The sequence below is a fragment of the Cibotium barometz genome, chromosome 45 (genome assembly GCF_041138505.1).
Source record: "Cibotium barometz isolate CiBa-2024 chromosome 45, ASM4113850v1, whole genome shotgun sequence".
NCBI classification, from domain to species: Eukaryota; Viridiplantae; Streptophyta; class Polypodiopsida; order Cyatheales; family Cibotiaceae; genus Cibotium; species Cibotium barometz.
The window spans coordinates 35,685,961-35,707,928 of record NC_141090.1 but is presented as its reverse complement, the minus strand read 5'-3'; the positions used below and the strand labels follow the sequence as shown (position 1 = coordinate 35,707,928).

At 38.6% G+C, this 21,968-nt stretch overlaps 1 protein-coding gene across 1 annotated transcript; it reads left to right on the top strand.

Moving 5' to 3' along the window:
* Positions 1 to 6,853: 6,853 nt before the first annotated feature.
* Positions 6,854 to 14,609, top strand: LOC147612690 (protein neprosin-like). The gene is made up of 7 exons (XM_086783256.1): positions 6,854 to 8,914; positions 9,059 to 9,145; positions 9,718 to 9,957; positions 10,082 to 10,246; positions 10,937 to 10,990; positions 11,399 to 11,545; positions 13,896 to 14,609. The coding sequence occupies exons 1-7, from the start codon at positions 8,735 to 8,737 to the stop codon at positions 14,271 to 14,273; spliced, it is 1,251 nt and encodes a 416-aa protein (XP_086639382.1). The 5' UTR covers positions 6,854 to 8,734; the 3' UTR covers positions 14,274 to 14,609.
* Positions 14,610 to 21,968: the final 7,359 nt, after the last annotated feature.

Below are 21,968 nucleotides of genomic sequence, written 5' to 3'. Positions count from 1 at the left end.
ACATCAATTGACACCCAATTGATATAAACTGATGTGAATTGAGCTCAATTGCATCGAATTAGGCTCAATTGACATCGATTGATACCCAATTAATATCAATTGAGAGCAATTGATGTGAATTGATGTCAATTGAGCTCAATTGCATGGAATTAGGTTTAACTGACACCCAATTAATATCAATTGAGTAGAATTGAGCCCAATTCAGCTCAGTTGTAATCAATTGACACCCAATTGATGTCAGTTGCATCCATTTTGGCTCAATTGAAACCTAACTAATGTCAATTGAGTCCAATTGATGTTAATTGGCACCCAATTGATGTCAATAAGGTTCAATTGATGTTAATTGACCCCCAATTGATGTCATTTACGTCCAATTGAGCTCAATTGACACCCAAATTATCCAATTGAAGTCAATTAGACTTAATTGACTTCAATTGTGTTAATTGGATATTAATTGATATCAATTAACACCCAATTGCTATCAATTGAGTCTAATTCGGCTCAATTGACACTCAATTTACATCCAATTGGACGTGAATTGAGCTCAATTGTATCATATTAGGCTCAATTGACATTAATTGACACACAATCGATCACACAATTGAGTGCAATTGAGCCCAATTGATATCAATTATGATCAATTGACACCCGATTGATGTTAATTGCATCCTATTGGGCTCAATTGAGCACAATAGGATGCAATTAACACCCAATTGAGTGTCAATTGAGTGCAATTGAGCCCAATTGAGCTCAATTGATATCAATTGACACCCAATTGATGTCAACTGAGCTCAATTGAGCTTAATTGATATCAATTGACACCCAATTGATGTCAACTGAGCTCAATTGACACCCAATTGATGTCAACTGAGCTCAATTGAGCTTAATTGACATTAATTGTAATAAATTAACACCCAATTGAAGTCAATTGGGCTTAATTAATATCAATTAACATCCAATTATTATCAATTGAGTCCAATTCGACTCAATTGATACTTAGTTTACACCCAATTTTTGCAAATTTGGTGTAAATTGGGCTCAATTGCGTCGAATTAGGCACAATTGACATCAATTGACACCCAATTAATATCAATTGAGTGTAAATCAAGTGTAATTGAGTCCAATTGGCATTGAGTGCAATGATGTCATGGACAATTGAGTCAATTGATGTAAGTATAGTTAGATTTAATTGGTGTGTCAATTGAACTTAAGGCCAGCAAATTATACAAACTTTTTTTTGTGCCAATAATTTTAAACTTTTGACATCATAAATGAGTCCAGAAGGCCCAAAAATGGTAAGAATGACTGTGAACATGATTTTTTTATTTTTTTTATTTTTTTTATTTTTTTTATTTTCCCGCCGGGAAAATGGGTTTTCCCGGCGGGCCCGTCGGGAAATGCACATTTTCCCGGCGGGATTACTGGCAGAGAAGGTTTTTGCAGGTCATAAAAAATGCCCGTGAATATACATTGTGATCACAAGAATTTTTATGTTAACAATAGGTTTTGTTAACGTGATCACGAAATTGTGAAGACGTTAATGAAATCCCTGGATACCATGAAAAGATATAGGGAGAAAGAGATCTTAAGCTCTTGCGAGCACACACACTCACACAAACCCTAGAAGAGAACATACAATATGAGAGGCTGAAAATTATTATTCTTCTTCTTCAACAAAAGAGGTCTACAAATGAGATAAAGTGACTAACACACGTACTAGAGTATATACAAGTGGTCCATAATGTGAACACGCTAAGTGGAGTGGGTAAGTGTGGACTAGTCTGTGTAGTCCAACTGTAGAATCTTTAGCCGAAGATATGTTGGTGCGAGCTACCAAACCCGCGAGTGATGTAAATGTTGAACAATCACGTAGGCGCCTCGTGAGTGTGAGATCATGTTGAGTTTGACACCTCAACAAGAAGGAGAGAGAGAGAGAGAGGAAGATGGAGAAGGAGTGAGCAAGAGAGAGTGGGAGGAGAAAGACAAAGAGAGGAATAGAGAGAGGCAAGAGGTTGGGAGAGAGATATAAGGAAGGAGAGATGGAAGCACAAAGAGTGAGAGGGAGGTTGGAAAAGGTAGAAAGAGTGAGAGGGGAAAGAGGCTGGGAGAGGGACAAAGAGGGAAGAGAGAGAGAGAGAGAGAGAGAGAGAGAGAGAGAGAAGGGAGGAGCTAAGTTGGGATAAAGGGGAGAAAGTGGGCTGGCTGAGAGGTGGTGGTGGAGATTGTAGGAGATAGTGGTGGGCTGGGCAAGAGGTAGTGGTGGAGGGACTGAAGAAAGAATGTCTACATTTTTAGGAGAGAGGAGTTGCTCGTAAAAGCTCCCTCAAAAAACACACTTCTCACTACTACTAACACTTTGTAGTAACAGAAAGGTACATAGTTCAAGAACCGTGCTATTGAAAGAGTATGATTAATGGAAGAGATATTTCTAAATAGTTTTAGGTCAAGGAAGTTTACATAGCTATGTGTACATAGTTCAAGAACCATGCTATTAAAGGAGTATGCTTAAGTGCTAAGAATTTGGATCTAGGGTGGCTCATAGCAAGTGATTAAAGGCATGATTAAGGAGAAAAATAAGGTGATTAAGAAAGTAAAAAAGATGTTAACAAAATGGTATACTCACAAAATGTCATGTAATCTCATTGCAATAATCAAGTTCCATACACCCATATTTATACTCCAATCCATGCATTTTTTGCACCCTAGTTCCAACCATGTGTTCATTAATGCTCACACTACATGTGCAACCTTGTGCTTTCCATGTGTCACCTTTTGACCATTGACTTCAACTTTTACAAAAGCGACCATACAAATCAACCTTTGAGATTAGACCCTTAGTCTATTCCTTTTTCTCATGTGCATGCTTCTTCTCTCGTTCATGTGACTCACTTCCTACCTCTTCCTTGTGCTCTTTGGCACTACATATCTCAACACCCCCCCTTGGTGCCAAATCTTTGGGCTACTCAAGGTGGTTGGATGTGAGGTTTACAAATTGCATTCCCCCCCCTTAATTATAACTTGGCTAGGTGACTCAGAGGCTCTTGTTTGGCTTGGATGCTCTCTAGCTAAGAAGTTACTTGGAGGTGGTTTGTTTTTCACTCCCCTTGGGTGCATCTTTGGCTACTCTCAAGTGGTCGAGTGTTACAACATTTCAAATAATTTTTGGCCTACTCATTTGGTGGCCTTTACAATGTTGGCTTGGGTAGTGAGGGAATTTTTGTGTGCTCATTTGGCTGCTAATTACAAACACTTTCAACTCATAATTGGTTTTAGAAAATTTGGTAGAATTTGGTGAAGTTTTTGTTGATGGCGCTACTACGGAAGCCCATGATGATCCGTGTGATGCCCAAATTAAAATGGTCATGGCCATTTTCAAGATTTTTCATATGAACACCTCTAGTGTAAGGCTTTTTGCACCATTCATTTTGATTTGAAAAAAACGGTTATCGGAAAAACTTATCACAAAGCAGAATTCATCAAGAGCTACTTGAGTTGTGGAGTTTTTCTCTGTAATCTCTATTATTGGCGATGCTAGAATCTTTTGAACTCTCGAGAACCAATACCTTGGATTAGTGAACCAGGTTGGCTTAACAAAGATCTTATAGTTGCTCTGTGCACTTAAGCTTCTTCATGCGCTTCTTGATGATATTGGGCTTCACCTGAGCTTGCTATGTGTGCTTCTTCTATGTGTCCCTTCTCTCTCAAGATGAAATCTCTCTATTCAGTTGAGTAAACCACTATGAAGGAGAAACAGAGTGCTATTTAACCTAACGAGTAACCAAGGATTAATTAAGCTGATAATCGAAGAGAAATGAAACTTGCAAATCTCCTACTCAAAGCTTCTAATCTCTTACTATGAGCTAGCCCAACCAAGCTCTAAGCTTTGATACCATGTTAATAATTTGGATCTAGGGCGGCTCATAGCAAGTGATTAAAGACATGATTAAGGAGAATAATAAGGTGATTAAGAAAGTAAAAAATATATTAACAAAATGGTATACTCACAAGATGTCACATAAGCTCATTGCAAAAATAAGGAATCCAATCCATGTGTTTTGTGCACCCTAGTGCCAACCATGTGTTCATTAATGCTCACACTACATGTGCAACCTTGTGCTTTCCATGTGTCACCTTTTGACCATTGACTTCACCTTTTACAAGTGGCCATACAAATCAACCTTTGATATTATGCCCTTAGTCTATTCCTTTTTCTAATGTGCATGCTTCTTCTCTTGTTCATGTGACTCACTCTCTACCTCTTTCTTATGCTCTTTGGCACCACATATCTTAAGGAAAAAGTACATAGTATGCTTAATGGAAGAGATATTTCTAAATAGTTTTAGATTGAGGCAATTTACACAGCTATGTACATTGTTAACAAGAGTGCAACAAAGGCTATCCTTTGTTACACTCTTGTTAATAATGTGCATAGCTTTGTAAACTGCCTTAGCCTAAAACTATTTAGAAATATCTCTTCCATTACGCATACTCCTTTAATAGCATGGTTCTTGAACTTTGTACCTTTTTGTTTCCACAAAGTGTGAGTAATAGTGATTTGCTTCAGTGTGAGCTGCACCTATATGCCTGAACTCATTGGACACAGGGTTCTTGCACTCTGTACCTTTTTGGTATTGCAAAGTGTGAGCAGTAGTGAGCCACAAGGAGTAGGATCTTTCATAGAAAAACAAATATAAAATAATAATATTGTATTAATGTGATACATTAAACGAAAATGCCCCACTTCCATGAAGGGAGCTTCATGTTGGACGCCATTTCAGTTGATGCGAGGAGTTGTTGCCACATGTTGCCTATGGTGCTGGTCAATCCCACATGTGAAGGAAGCAGGTGGTTGGGTCATCATATAGGCTAGAATGATAGAGCCATAATTTCCTCATCTCCTCTAACTCATTAACTTAGGGGGGAAACAATTAAGATGACAAAGAATATTAATGAGGTATGCTACAGTGCCCATGAGGGCATTAGTACTCTCGATGCCTTTCCCTAGTGGTTACCTGGTGAAGGTCGTGGATGTCTTGGACATCGTGGTGGTGAAAATGATGTGGATTCTCACATGGCATGCCTATACTAGGTGTAGGTGGCCCTCACTCATGTACTTGGGTGGCTCAAAGAGAGGGTGTCAAAGGCAATTTGAGCTAATTAGAGGAGTTATTTCCACGTGTCACTTTCAGGTGCAAGTAAATCCCACTTTCAGGTGCAAGTAAATCCCACATACAAGGGAAGCTAGTGGTGGGGTGGACCATATAAGCTAGAGTGGTGGAATAATCTCCTAATCTTCTTCACTTAATTATTTTACAGAGATAGCCATTGAGAGATGAAAGCTCAATGGGGTATGTTATAGTGGCCATATGGGGTTGGACATGCTTGTGAGCGTCACTTCTTGTTCGGTGTATTACATGGTGGTTGTTCTTTGAAGGGCATGGGTGCCTTGTGGATATGGTGGAATTATTGTGGATTCTCATACTTCGATCATTGATCTAGAACTACTGAGATGGAGGTTGTATACTAGTGGAAGGTAGGGAGTAAAGTCATAGTAGTGATGGATTGATGAATTGTATAGAGAGAGAGGGTTGGGTATATCTATGTAAGAATGTATATGTACTCATTTTATATAATATCAAGAAAAGGAAGCTAGGAAGTTGCAAAACTCTTTTTACTTGCATCCTCGAAGTCTGCCTATTCTAGGTGTGCATAATTATGGGATAATGGTCCATTGTAGCATACATCCTATCTAGTAGTGTGCTAAACCTAATCTAATCCATCTTTGAAAAGATGTATATATCTTAAACTTACAAGAATCAACTTTGCAACACCATGGTTTTCAATATTTGTTTGAATTATTTGTTGTGTTATGAGAAGCATTATATCTTGGACTTAAAAGAATGAACTCTACAACACCGTGATTTTCAGTATTAGGCAACCGAGGTTCACTCTCCTTGCATGAGCTCCTTGACAACCTCAATGAACTCTATAACACCGTGGTTTTCAATATTACGCAACCAAGGTTCTCTTTCCTCTTGTGAGCTCCTTAACAACCTCAATGAAAGATAGAGAATAATCCGTTCACCCATTTGTTGGTGCCTTTATCACCTTCATTGAAGTTTCTTGGCTATACCCTAGGCCCCAAGGTTATGAAAACAAATCTAAATTTTGATGGGTTGGTTCTTGAGATTGTGATGCGTTAAAGCATTCTAATGTGGTATAAAGTTGTAGAACAAGGTGGTAGTAAAATATCCTTATAAGGGATCCTAATCTTGGACTAAATGCACTTCCTAATAATTAAATAGTAGCTTATTAAGTAAAAAACCCAACGAAGGTTGAATCTAGGAGGAATGAGTTAACGTGAAAAGCACATTTTTTATAATCTAGTGCTCCAAAAGGGGGCTGGACGTTGACAAAGAGGGCTTGGTGCGGTGGTGGCTGACGTGGAAGCGATTGATTGGAGGGGGGGAGTTTGTGGTGTTTTGTTGTTTTGCGTTGATTATGTGGTGCAGCAGTCGAGCCAGGTCACCAAAAAACACCATATATATATATATATATATATATATATATATATATATATATCTATATATATATAGATATATATAGATATATATAGATATAGAGATATATATATATATATATATAAGTCAGTATCTAACTCTTTTAATTAAAAAAACAAGAATAATTAGCCATCGCCCACTATTGCTTCTTTTTAATGCATTTCTATTGGGGACAATACTTCGTGAAGGAGATTAATATTAATGAAAAACCATACTCAACCACCCCCATTAGGTCGATGATGTGAAAGCCCATTATCGAAAATTATAAGGCTTGAATCGATTGCAACTATCGCTGTGTAGCTCTTTGATCATGAGGGGATGATCAGGCTTATTAGAAGGTGTAGATATCCTACAGTGTTAGAAGTTATGTCTTGGAGGGGGGGCATGGGTAGCCTGGAGGTAGTTAGTTGATGGATCATTTATAAGTTAGTTGCACGGCCAAAAAAGCTGCCAGGATCTTATAAAAAGGGGGCCATGGGGGGCCTGGGGGGTACTAGCTAGTGGCCAGGGTTGTGTCACGTGTGTGTGTGTGTGTGTGTGTGTTGGAGAGAGAGAGAGAGAGAGACTTTGATGTATGTGTATAATGTGTGTTTGAGAGAGAGAGACTTTGATGTACGTGTATAATGTGTGTGTGTGTGTGTTAGAGAGAGAGGGAGAAAGAGAGAGAGAGAGACTTTGATGTATGTGGGTATGTGTGTGTGTGCGCGCGCGCTAGAGAGAGAGAGAGAGAGAAGGATGATAAAAGCTACACCTTCTTAGAAAGCTTGAAGATGATGCTGCCATTATGATCTAAGTCTGTCACTCCATAGCTATAGCTCAGCATGCAGTGTACACCCTCCTCCTTTCTCATTACCATAGCTTGAAGATGATCCTGCCATGATGATATAAGGCTGTCAATCCATAGCTATGGCTCAGCATACACTGCACACCCTCCTCCTTTCTAATTACCATAGCTATAGCTCAGCATGGAGTGTAGTATGTACACCACCCTCCTTTTTGACCCCTGTATATTGTCTTTGTCTTTTACTCCTTTGTCTTCCCCCTTTCTGTAGCCTTTAGACTTTCCCTTGCTTTGATGTTGATGCAACCACAGTCTGCACTCCACAGTAATATTTTTGCATCAATTGCATAGTTATTAAAATGAACACCCACACGCAAGTATAAATGCCTTCTGGGGGGGCTAGCTGTTATTGTGAGCAACCACATTTTTCGTTGTAGTTAGCCCTAATAGCTGCTGAAGTTGCACCCACATTCAGTTAATCTAGATGCTTTTGGGAATAAATGCTGCTGTGATCCATTGCATTGTGGGTGGATCTGAGCAATTAAACATTGATTGAAGTTGGCAAAGAGAATCTAGCAGTTAATAGAATCTTTTGGCTTGTTGATAGAACCTAACCCCATTAATCCACAATCCACCAACAACACTAAGTATCAGTTGGGCAACAATATCCAATGATGTGATTAGCAAGAAGAAAGGGGGGAGTGATTTGGTTGAAAATGCAGAGGATTGAGATTCTAGAATTGGGTGGGGCAGTGAAAGAGGCAGGGGTTGAAATTGGAGGAAGGGCAGATGGTGCAGGAGATAGGGGTTGAAATTGGAGAGAGAGAGAGAGAGAGAGAGAGAGAGAGAGAGAGAGAGTACTTTGTGTGTGTGTGTGTGTGTGGGAGAGAGAGAGAGAGAGAGAGAGAGAGAGAGAGAGGTACTGTCTCTGCCTGTTTTTGTGTGTGTGTGTGTGTGTGAGAGAGAGAGAGAGAGAGAGAGAGAGAGAGAGAGGTACTGTCTCTGTCTGTGTGTGTGTGTGTGTGTGAGAGAGAGAGAGAGAGAGAGAGAGAGAGAGAGAGAGGGGGCTGGGGAGGGGGCTTCCTTTAAGGGAGCAGCTTGCAGCTAGCAAATGGCTTGCTCTGTGTCTCCTTTTGCCTGCTTGTCTTGAGTATCTGATTCTGACATGTACATAAATGGAGGGCAGAGCTTCCATGTAATTGTCTGCTTGCCCTTAGGACCACCAATCATCCCATGCTGTAGAGATAGTACAACTACCTCAAAGCCCAGTAAATTTCACTGTCCCCTCCCCTTCTGCCCACTCTAAAATAAAAGGCTTTTCTTCACCTTCTTCCACACTCTCTGGAGCTCAGAATTTGAGCCACTGCTGATTAATTCAGCCTTTAACCCCCTCATGTTTTTATTAATTCAAAGTCCCATGGAGATTATCTCACTAAGCCACCCTGCAACTTGTATATGCCTTGCCTTCTTTATTTTGCAGCACTTGGCTATGGTTTCTCCTGTTTATACTGCTTCTTTCAGGGTCCAACAACACCTCAAACGCTTCAACAAGCCTGCTATCAGCACAATTGAGGTGAGTTTATTCAATTATTTAGCAAAACAAATATTTAAGGCTGCCACATCTACCCAAATATATAATAGGTATAAATTATGGAGGAATTATGTTTTATGCTAGCATTTGACCAATAATAATCATGTTTTTTTGGATCGATTGCAGAGCCCTGATGGGGATATGATAGACTGCATCCTCATCTCTCAGCAGCCGGCATTTGACCATCCTTTGCTCAAAGACCACAGAATTCAAGTAAGATTAGTAACTGAATGTATGCATAATATTACGCAATAATCAACTATGGAGAACATAAGCACTTTATGAACTGAAATGGCCAGTATTAACTCTTAATTTAAATTAAGAGAACATAAGCACTTTATCAACTGAATATATGGCTAGTGGTAACTCTTAATTTAAATTAATCTTTTTGGGTTGACATTTATGCTAACAGACCGCAAAATTTAAGTAAGATTGGTGATACACCTGTTTTGAATGCATATATTCGCAATGCTTAATTAAAATTTGGGAAGAAAATGCATTTTATTAAGAAGAAATCGATCAATTGATATGGACCTAATCAAAACATGAATTGGTATGGCCACTTAAAATATCAATTTCTTCGGTTTGAATATACCCATTATTTTCTTTCTTTGAGAGAACTCCGTGGCGATTGCATGGATTTAATTTCTCATGAAAATTTAATTATTGCAGCAGTACAGTGTTGGTATTTTTTCCGTGGGTTCAAATTTCTCATGGAAATTTAGTTGCAGTGTGTTGATTTTATTTATTTATTTGGTTTTTTCTTTTTTCGGTGTTAATTAAAGATGGAGCCAGATTATCCAGAAGAGTCGAGTGATCAGTTAAAAGCTGAAGTGCGCAAAGCCCAGCTATGGCACACCATTGGGGCGTCGTGTCCACACGGGACCATTCCCATTAGGCGGACAACCGAGAGGGACCTGCTCAGGACCGAAAAGATGGACAAGTATGGACGCAAGTTCCACCCTCCTCCCAAACCATCCGCTGCTGCTGCATTGGCGGCTTCCATCGCCGAAAGTGCCCATCAGGTCATCAACATTTACATTTAAACCCTAATTAAGCTAATGATTAAACCATAATCAAGCGTAAAACGCATGCTTTTTTGCCTTATTGTCCCCAAAACTGATCACCTTTATACTGTTGCGCTTGCAGCATGCCATAGCCTACGTGCAAGGTGGTAGGTATTATGGTGCCAAGGCCACCATCAATGTGTGGAACCCTACTGTCCAAGTCTCCAATGAGTTCAGCTTATCTCAGCTATGGATTCTCGGGGGCTCATTCGACACTGACCTCAACAGTATTGAAGCAGGCTGGCAGGTATTTAGTTAATCATTTAACATGATTAGGGCTCGCTTATCACCACAGTGAACGATTAGAGGATTCTGATCAGTAAATCATACTAGAGGATGCTAATCACTATATTGTCTAAATATTAGAGAATTTTAATCAACACCTTATTCAAACATCATATGCTAATAAATACAATTACAGCTGGCTAATACTATATCATTGATAGATAATAGCTAATTGGCATATCATGGAGACAGCAAGGATGGCAATCACCATATTTGGAAGATGTTAATCACCACCTTATTCAAACAGTAGACTCTTACAGATGCTACATGCACTTTTATCAGAGGGATTGCTAATCAGCACATTAATCAGAGATTAATTTCTTTGTGTAAAGATTAGTGTTCTGATGGCACCCACCTCTCCTTATAGGAGTATACATTATTATTCTATTTTTTATGTATTTAAAGATTAGAGTTCTGATGGCACCCACCCCCACCCCTTTCCTTCTTCCCTCCTATACACTATTATTCTATTTTTTTCTTTATTTCCCTTCTGTACATTATTATTGTATTTTTTCTTTATTTAACGCTAAGGCCATCCCAAACTTCCATACTTGGAAAAAGATGCGTATAATAATTTTGTTGCTTTGTAATATAATTTTTGAAAAGTCTGTTTTTTAAATTATTGTTGGTTGCAATGCTTTGATTTTTGTAGGTGAGCCCGGATTTATATGGTGACAACAACACTCGCTTGTTCACATATTGGACGGTGAGTCCATTTTCGTTTTAATGCAATAAATGCTACTTTTTTAGGTGTAGCAAGTTCTCGAGTTACTCATGAGGACTTAGTATCCCAATTTGATCTTTACATTTATCATTAAATTTGTTTCCTTTTTTCATTCTTAAAACTTTCCAAATATACTAAATTAGGGAGAAAAAGTTAGATTTAATTTCCTTTTTTTTTAAATTAGGGAGATCAATCTCTGTTGATTAGATGTTTGGGACCATGAAATACTTTTTTAAAATAGGAGTTTTTTTCCTAACACATAAAAGATCATGATTATGTGATGATTTGATTTTCTTGCATAAGTATGCTTTTGTGCTTCTCATGTGTGATTTTTTTAACTCTATAATTATACGTAGTTCATGACCCATTGAAGTTTTAATCCGCATGTAGAGTGATGCCTATCAAGGAACTGGGTGCTACAATCTCTTGTGCTCGGGGTTTGTACAAGTGAGCAATGAGATCGCCATGGGGGCGACCATCGCACCTGTTTCCACTTACGGTAGCCGCCAATATGATATCACCATCCTCATATGGAAGGTAAGGTTTATTATTACTCATTTATATCATTGATGGTTTGAAGATAAATATGCATAAACTTTTCCTTCATGGTAAAGGGTGAATCGCATTTCAAAAAGATTATTATTATTTAAACACACACACAACAAAACAAATGGCGGGGGGTACAAATGTTCGAGCTTTACTAGGTGGGCATAAGTTAGGATCGAGTCCCCCCTCACACCATAAAGAGTGTGATTAAAAGAAAATGAACCTCTTGCAAAAAGAATGAAAGAAAAGAGGCTTGTACACCAATCCTCAAATCTTAAGCATTTTAGCCTTTCATTTGTAAATTTGATGTTTGGGAAAACATCTTCTACTCCAAAATATGCTTGTTGGAAATTTGCTTTTAGAAGGTTGTACTTGAAGCCTATCTTATGAAAAGCCATGGTGCCCTTATGATGACTTGCTTACTATGTAATTATTGGAAGGTATGATGTATGCTATCAACGAGCCCTTATGATCAAACAGTATGATCAAACACTCATCCTTTACATCATTAGATTGAAAGATGATCTCATAAATCCTTATCATATAGAAATAACATATCATCATATATCATCACCATACCGAGTATTTCAAACCTATCCTATCATAGAATAGATTATATATTATTACAAATAGATGAGAGAATCTCAAGGGGTTCACTATATGTAAACCCTTTATATCACGTGCCTTCAAGGCCTACTTTAAAAACTCCTTATCTATGAATTTTTCATGTATAAAACACACCCTTATTCTATTCAATCTATGAATACCCCCTTTAAATGGTACCCTTCTCTTTATGTAAAAAATGTGTTAAAAAAAGATTTTAAAAATCCATTCTATTGAATTCATGTGCTACGCTTACATATTTATGAGTGACACCCCCCCCCCCCCCCCGAGGAGAGAATGACATGATTATTATGGAGTAGTTTATGTGGAACATGCCTCTAGGGCTACCTTCCATCAGAAATATGACTAATCTTATTTGTTAAGAGTAGGGAAAAGCTTACACCCAACACTACAATTATCTTCATTTTGCCTTAGTTGGTCAAGAAAGAAAAAGGGACGTTGATGCCCAACAATAGAGCTTTAATTTAGAGACCAGCTTTGGATACTAAGATGCCTACCATTAGAGCTAGACTAGTTATAGGGGCTCAGCTATAATGAGCATTGTGAGGGCTTAAGTTCTTTTGGTATTCTGACTAAGTGCTCATATATAAACTTCTAGCATTTTGAGTGCTTAAGTTCAACTTTTGGTATTCACACTAAGTAATCATGTATGAACTTCTAGCATTTTGAGTGCTTAAGTTTGACTTTTAGTACTTACACTTAGTGCTCACATATCTTATAGGAGCATTTATCTCCCTTTTCTAAGTGCATGCAAGAGGTATAAGTTCACTTTATGATATTGATCACTCTTAGGCGGCCGGGTTCATAACTTTTGGCCTTGAAGGAATTGTAATCCCCACCAAGGGGATAGATAGAGCTGTGCATTGGAGTAAATATCAAGAAGGGCCATTAGAAGACAAAAAATTTAGATCATGACCGTGACTGTATAATCGAAAGATTTTGAATAGGACCTTAGTCTTCACTCACTAAATGCACATATAGAAACATTCATTGAGCTTCATAATGGGTGCAATAAGTAAAAATAATAATGAACTTTTTATCAACAACAAAGTTTCCCTCCAAGATCAGTGAGGCTTTTTACTCGCCAGAGGGGGGGGCACGGGGGGTTCACTATATGCAAACTCTCTATATCACGTGTGTTCAAAGGGCTAATTAAAAAACCCCTTATCTATAAATTTTTCACACCCTTTTTCTATTCAACCTGTGAATAGCCCCTTTAAATGGTACCCCTCTGTATATAAAAAATGTGTTAAAAAGGAGATTTAAAAAACCCCTTCTATTGAACCCACATGCTACACTTACATATTCACGAGTGAGAGAAGGGGTTTTTTAATCCCTTTTTTAACACATTTTTAACATACAGAGGGGTACCATTTAAAGGGGGTATTGAATAGAAAAAGGGTATGTTTTATTCATGAAAAATTTACATATAAGGGATTTTAAAAATAGGCCTTGAACACATGTGATACAGAGGGTTTACTTATAGTGAACCCCCTGAGGCTTTTTATCATTATCCATTACGCTTCCATTACGTTCATTTTCAATAAAAATGGTAGTAGGTTTCATCTTAATTTAAGCGCATTAATCTTGATGACCTTATTGTTTTGGCACACTAAAACATGATAATCTAGGTATATGCATCATGATATTGAGGTAAGTCTAGATGAGCTTCATTTTATCTAACTATAAGTGCATGTGAACATCTGTGTTGTGATAGGATCCCAAAGAAGGCAATTGGTGGTTGCAGTTTGGTAACAAGTATATATTGGGCTACTGGCCAGCAACCCTTTTCACATCCTTATCCAAGTCAGCAAGCATGGTGGAGTGGGGAGGGGAGGTGGTGAACTCAAATCCGGGCGGCAAGCACACAACCACCCAAATGGGAAGCGGCCATTTCCCATGGGAGGCCTTTGGCAAATGCTCCTACTTCTCCCATCTCCTTGTTGTGGATGATAGTAACAACTTGCATTCTTTAGGTCAGGTGAGCACCTTTGCAGAACAACCGGGTTGTTATGATGTGCAATCTGGTTCTAGTAGTGATTGGGGCAATTATTTCTACTATGGCGGCTCTGGGCAAAACCCCAATTGCCTTTAGTAATAGCATTACCTCTACATGCTACATTCTTAGGCCCTTGTCCATAGCATATGCATCAATTATGCCACCTAAGAGTTTATGTGGCACAATTGATGCTTATGCAATTTTCCTAACATGAATTTATAAGCCATCTCCCTTCATGTTGTCACAAGACAAGTTGTGGTTCCCTCCTTTTTCATTATCACCAAATATATCTCATCATCTCGTAAACAGGTTCAATTTCTTCACTCCACACATTGCCATGCTACTTGTAACACTTCCATGTGTGTATTACAAAGTTTGGTGCCTTTGAAAGAATACTTCAAGAGTGGCATGCTCATTTCCTCATAATTAAAATGAAGGACTAAACTTATAGAGCTCATTGTTTTATAGCTTCATATCAAGTCTAATATATCTTTTGACTGTCAAAGTACATCCTAGTATGAAAATTCTGTACTATTGAAAGTGTTCATGAGTTGAGGGTCGTGGTAAGGGCATCCTTATGAATTGAAAGTGTGCTTCACAAGACTAAGATCAAACAAAGTTTTGACAAGGGTTGCATGAAATTTGCACGGTAAGTAATGTATTCGTGTCTTTGTTTGCCTATTTATTCAAAATAAGCATAATTTTCTGCTCACAATTTTGTAACTTGGCCTAATTTGTTAATAAGTAGTACAATACTTGTCATGTAGAAGCGAAAGCTTGGATTAAAACTTCTTGAAGTGCACAATCCTTTGGTGAAGGCTAGTAACTTTGAATTAATGCACATATCTATAAGAGATCTATAAAGGATGATGTTCACAAATTGATGGGTGTGAGGGTCCCAACAAATAGACCTCTTAATTTTCTCTATTGAAAGATTTTTCCCTTTTCATGTAAGTCAAAAACTGCCATGTGCATGTAAGTGGGCTTTACAAGTAGTATCGTTCTTATCAATTTTTATAGATTTGGTAGTTTCACATCTTAAAACTATAAGGCTAAGTTATGACAATCCATTTTTCCATAAAAAATTTTGATTAAATTCACCTCCTTTTAATCTTTTGTTTGATGTTAGTTAATAGCCCTCTTCTTAACACACTTTATGCCCCTCTATATACCCCATGAAAGAAAACCCACACGCAAAAGAGCCATTTTATTAGTCATTTTTTTCTCCAACTTCATTTGTGAACCTTTGGTTTTGGATGATATCAAGACTACATCAACTTAATGATTCTATTTATTGTTCTAAAATATTTATAGGATTTTAAGGGATACTCATGGATTAATTTTCAAAATGTCATGATTTTTCAAAATGACATGATTTTCAATTAGGTCACTCTTGCCTCATTCTAAATATTGCCTCTAAGTTGTCAGATTGTCATGCTTGGGTGAGTCGTTTGTTGGTTGTTAAGTTTCTATGAGATAGGAGCTATTGGATCAGGGAGGATCTAGCTACCTATGCTTCCCAATTGATTGTTTTTATGAGTGTGGTGTTAGTTGAAAGGTAAGTGCATAGCAATTAAATGTGAGAAGAGAGTCTAGAGGGTGAAGTCCATGTCAGATTGTCATGCTTGGGTGAGTCGTTTGTTGGTTGTTGAGTTTCTATGAGGTAGGAGCTATTGGATCAGGGAGGATCTAGCTACCTATGCTTCCCAATTGATTGTTTTATGAGTGTGGTGTCAGTTGAAAGAAGGTAATTGCATAGCAATTAAATGTGAGAAGAGAGTCTAGAGGGTGAAGTCCTTGCAGGTGCAGGTTTATCTATTAGAGAGAGTGTGGAAGACAAGGGACAATCATGGTGTCTTCTACTAGTTTAGTCTGGCCCAGTCCATTTGTAGTGCTAGCCACATGCTGCTTCACATCCTCCCATCGGAAGCTGTTAGATTGAGAACTATCTAAATGAGAGTTCACTGAAGTAGGAAGGATCAGAAAGACAATAAAATTTATCTCTTTCTCTCTCTCTCTCTCTCTCTCTATTTAAAACATATATAATTTCATTCCAAAGGAATTCATTTTTATATAAAATAACATCCTTACTTGCACAAATCTCAACTCATGAGCCATTGACAACCTAAGGATACAAGAAGAAATCTCTTCCATGGTGGCTACATAGCTCTTGACCTTGATTATCAAAGGAACCTATGGAAGTCTACACTACATAAAGTCACTTAATAAATAAAGTAAGTAGATAATGTCTACTTTCAATTGTATGAACAAGGAGACCCTCATATATCAAACATGTAATTTGAGCACATGTCATTAGTAGGTCCAATATAATGATTATTCTTTTGCCAAGAAAAGTACCGTGAAAAAAAATCCACAACCTTAATGGAGAAGCTTATATTATAGAGCTAATCAATAGAAAGATAAACATGCTTTGTAATAAAGGGGATTTTAGGATGCATATGCACATGTGGGATGGGCCTAGGCACATGGGGCTTAGGGGAACTAACACATGTGGTGTTAAGGTATGTGGGCCTTGGGATGATAAAAGACACTAGCCCTAGGACTATTGTACCTTTTGATCATTTTATGACTATTATGTCTTTTCTTGGAACTCATGCTTCTATGAATGATTCATGGTAGTCTTTCCATATTTAGGTGGCTACTCTCTATAATGAGTAGCACATGCGTGTACTCCATGCTAATGAGTGAAACCCTAGATTCCCTTCATTGCTTGGTATCAAAGCTCTTGGCTTTGATCTTGGTATTTTTATTTGAGAGTGATTAAAACACTTAATCAGTTTTGTGTTAGGGGTTCTATAGATTATGCATAATCATTTCTTTGACCGTTCTTGATCTTTAATGTTTAATTAGTGGTGATTAAGGCTTAATCATTTTTAAATTATGTTTTACACAACTTTTTAAGATTGAGTTTATCAAGAAAGTGTGAGGACTACAGTTCAACAGAATTTAATAAATCTATGTAAAGATTATAGCGCTATGGAAGATTTAAGCAAATCTATGTGAAGGTTGCACTTCTATCGAAGATTTTATATATAGGTTTCTGTGTAGTTAGCAATTTTGTAGATTGGAGTAGATTGTGTAGTTGCATTTCTCTTATAGATTTGGACAAAGTTTACTATCCAGAGTAAAATTTGAAGAATCTTGGTGTAGATTCATGAGATTATTGTGCAGAATCAAACCTTGGGTGACAGTGAGTGATTCTTGATCAAATCTTTTCTTAATCTTGGTTATGTCTTGCAAGAGCTGTGTTCTTTAAGATAAATTGTTACAAACTTCAAGAAAACAATGAATATTGCTTAAAATTTATGCAAGAAAGCAAGATTATTAAATCTTGGTGATAATAGTGTAAGGTTATGCCAGTAGTTATTGATTAAGATAGTTTCTTGATCAAGAAAATGGTTAAAGAATTAGTGCTTATCTTATGATTAGGAATTAATCTTTGTGGAACTTAACAAATAAGAGTAGTTTGGATAGCTTATTGATCAAGAAAGTGATTTACAACAATGGTTAGTGCTAAATCAATACGATTAGTACTAATATAATTTTGGTGTAGATTTGTGTAACAATACTATGCAGAATACATTTCAAAGACATTTTGATTCAAGTGTGATTTTTGACAGATTTTTGTCAAAAACACTTGACAACCTCTTTGGGTGTTGAACCTAACCCTTCTAGTGTAAGCACTAGTGCACAAGATGGTGCTCAAGATTCTGACCTACAAAGGTTAGTAATAATTTGGTGAAAAGAAAGAAAAAAGCTAGAATAAGCTCAATAATAGAAATTAACAGTTCAAGATCAATTCAGCCAAAGATAGGTGTTTTAAAAAAATAATCTAACATTACATTACTGAAAGTAAAGCCACATAAGTCACAAGTTGAATCCCTCACCAAGGTGACCTAGGAGCTTCACAACTTGTACCAAGCATAGATCGGACCACAGGGAGAAGAGAAAGGTTGAACCTCAGAAGAAAGAGGAGAAGAAAAAAAGTACATTTGAAGCCCCTGCAAGTGGGAAGAAGTTTAGAACAAGGAGCTTGCAAAAAGGGAAGGAGTTAATAGCTAAGAAAGATGTGACACTAGCTGCTTCTACGCGTATTTGTTGGTGATAGAAAAAATATCAGAGGCTGATCTCATGGCATGTAATCCCCTGCATGACTGCAAGAAGGAGGAGATAATGACAAAGGATGTGATTTGTTTGCAAAAATAGCAAAGACATATCTCAGGCATGGAATCCCCTGCATGACCATAGAAGGAGGAGATGATCTCTAAGGATGTGAATATATATGGCATATACCACCATCAAGACAAAGAGGAGTACAACAATGGCCAACCATCGAGACAAAGAGGACTAGTATAAGTGTTTTGTTACATCACAAGTTTAATCTTAGAACTATTCTCTCGCATTGATCATGAGTTTGATATCATCTATGCCAAGCGTGCATTTGTGCACTCGCATTATGTGGGTAAAGACATGGAAGAGGTGAGTTCTATGAAGCCTGTGACCCTAACCAACAAAAAGATATCAGGCTTATAACTAGACAGAGACATCCTGCCATCACAAATGAAATAAAAAAATCCACTCCATTGAATACCTTATCTTAATCAAATAGCATACATCTTCTCCAATAACACAACGAGTGCAACCAAAAAAAGAAAGGGGGCCATGTTAACCCTTGCTAGGAACTCTATGGCATCGACACCGGCCACTGTTTTATTTTCACTTCTTTTGGGCCACAAGCATTGGAATGGCCGAAATTCACAAGAAAACCATGTGAACCCATAATCTCCATCCGATCTTATGAGAGCCCTTTGTCGCCATTAAAGATGGAAGTTGACATGCCACAACAAGGAACAAAGGGCACTCCTAGCCAACAAACACTGATGGAGCACAATTGGAAGGGATGGTTACAAAAAATCTACAATACCTTCCGTGAGGTCAAGGTATGATAGAAAGCAAGGGGACTTATGCTAATATCATTACTTTTACCCTCCATGTTTTGCTCCCCAACAAAGTTCATGTCCATATCAAGAGGAAGCCTATTGGAAAAAGCTAACCCATGACAATATAGCTTGAACCAATAGTGTATAACAATATAGCAACTATAAACATACTAAAAATTTGACTAGACATAAAACATGCATCCAACATACAGCCTTGACAAATCTTCATCACATATTTCGAGGGACGAAATCTACATCAGGAAGGGGGGTATGTTAACCCTTGTCTCGGGACCTCTATGGCATCAACACCGAACACCGTATTATTTTCACTTCTTTTGGGCCACAAGCATCAGAATGGCCGAAATTCATAGGAAAACCATGTATTGTACATTTTACATGTGTGCTCTGCTTGTCTATTAAGGCGCACACCATGAGATCCTAGGTTGAGAGTGATAGCTTTCAGATTAGGTGTTTACACTAGCTAGAGTGGCCAAATGAGCCCGAGGACCAAACTTTTAACTTTGGTCGCCCAAGAATGTGAACCCTAGACGTCACCTACAAAACCAAAAATGTAACTCTCATGTCAACCCATTCTCTTATGCAACAATAGAGTGCTCTTATTCTCTACTCTCTTGCTCTCTTATGTCTTGCTTGCCTAATTCAATTAGAGTTGTTATATGCTCATTGTGTATGTGTGAGAGAGAGAGTTTGAGTGAGAGGAGTGTCGAGCTTCCTTTGGAGTGTGGCAATAGAATGGAGATTTGGAGTGTGGCTATGCGGCAACATCATCTCCTAAAGAATCTCAGCATACGTATTCACGCGGCGAGTGGCACACCTTGCCCATGCAATTGTGTGCTAGGCCATGGCATATTGGTTTCTTGGTTGAGTTGTTTTGTACTCCCGAGTGCCATTGGGCAAAGCCCCATGACATTGGTTTATTCCTGCACTCTTTCTATGGTGCAAGGGCCTCCTAGGCCATCATGGAGCCGAAAAGATCTAGGCATGGTCATTGTGGAACACAAAGTCAAATGAGCCATCATAGCTTTGTTGAGAGCTAGGAAAGGAGATTCTGTCTCTAGGCATGGTCATTGCACAGGCAGATAGAGTCAAACGGGCCATCATAGCTCTCTTGAGAGCTAGTCAAGGAATTTCCATCTTTGGCTATGGTTAGCACAAAGAGAGGGAGTTGATCACGAGGCTTAACACAAAGGTGTTCAAATGCAGCATAGTTTTTGTGTGTTATGGGGTTTTTTATTCTCACGTGGGGTATTTGTGAGGGGTGTTTATGGACTTCATATACACAATGCAAAGATTATTCACATGCGCCTAGTCTTTGGTGATCGTTCACAGGTGGCAATGTGACATTTTGTGCATTATCAAGCCTTGTTTGCATGCTAGAGTTCATTTGGGATCTTGTTCACATGCATAATTTGGCACATTGATACATTGTTGAGCGTTTTTCCACATGTCTTGTATCTTGTGAGTGTGTCACACGCATTGGTGCATTTCTAACTCCTTTTCACACACTTTGTGATTGGTTTAGTGTGTTCACAAACTTTGAGTGTGTTGGGTGGTATTTGCACACACTATGGGTCATTCTTATCACCTTTATCCTTGTTGGTGTCCGGTCGAGACCCGGCACGTGAGTGGTTCCAAACCACTGGCTTTGGATGAGCAGTGAGACTAATACAACTGTGCCCAATGCGATAAGCTAATGTTAGTGCGTTGCGCCGCCAATCTGCCTAAGCTAAGGGAGTCAGTCAACAGCGCATAGGTTAGTTCCTACCTCTAACAGGATTCCTGACGTGGCTCTTAATCCTGTTTCCAGATAGGAAAGTACTCAACACAGACTAGGAATCAAACAAACTTCTACAGTACTGTGAATAGAGATTACACGGACAAATCATTGTATCACTAGAGTAAAGGAATACCTCAACAATATAATGTAGTAATACCTCAGTTGTCCCTCTCAGCTCTCTTCCTTATCCCATATATCTTTGCCCCTAGATAGTTCTCCTTTCTTCTTTTACATCTGCCCTAGTACTACCCATTGGTAAGATCAGTTTACAAGGTTGTTACAAGAAAGAAGATTCAGGCCCAAGAGTTTGTTGCCCAATGGATACACTGGGCAGTGAAGCTGGCGGGCAAGGCTAAGCAGCGAGGCTGAAGAGCCACCAACAATCCTTCTTTTGTGACCAATACACTACACAACGTCATCATCATCAACATCACTATATTACCATCTCAGATCTTGATCTTGTTATGCATTGATTTCATGGCTCTATGATTGATATTTTGAGTTACGTTTTGTGTCATGGTTCACATATCTTTTACCGAGTTTACACATACTTTTGGTACTTTGAGGCTTAGACTTTTATACCCCCATTTATTGACTTCATGCTATGAGATGAGAAAACATACTCATGCCATTGTTGAATGTTCAAGCTTGCAGGCTTGTTGCTGTGGATAAGAAGCCAGGTCCTCCACACTCCACCAAGAGAAACTCCTCCCACTATCACCTCGGACCGCCTCCGATCGCCGTCACCATTGATGCCCTCTGACATCTCCAACTGCCATCACTGCCACCGGTGCCCTTCGACATCTCTGACTCTCCGACCGCCATCACTGTCGGTGCCCTCTGACATCATCGCCGGTGCCCTCTCACATCTGTGGCCGCCATCACCGGCGGTGCCTTCCGACATCTCTGACGCATCGGGTCCTCCAACCATGAGTGGCAGTTACGACGTGCATGGCCAACTCCGATGGTACTCATGGAGGCAACACCCCTCTCCCTTTACCAAGGTAGGGTGAGATCCTCTTTGAGCACCAT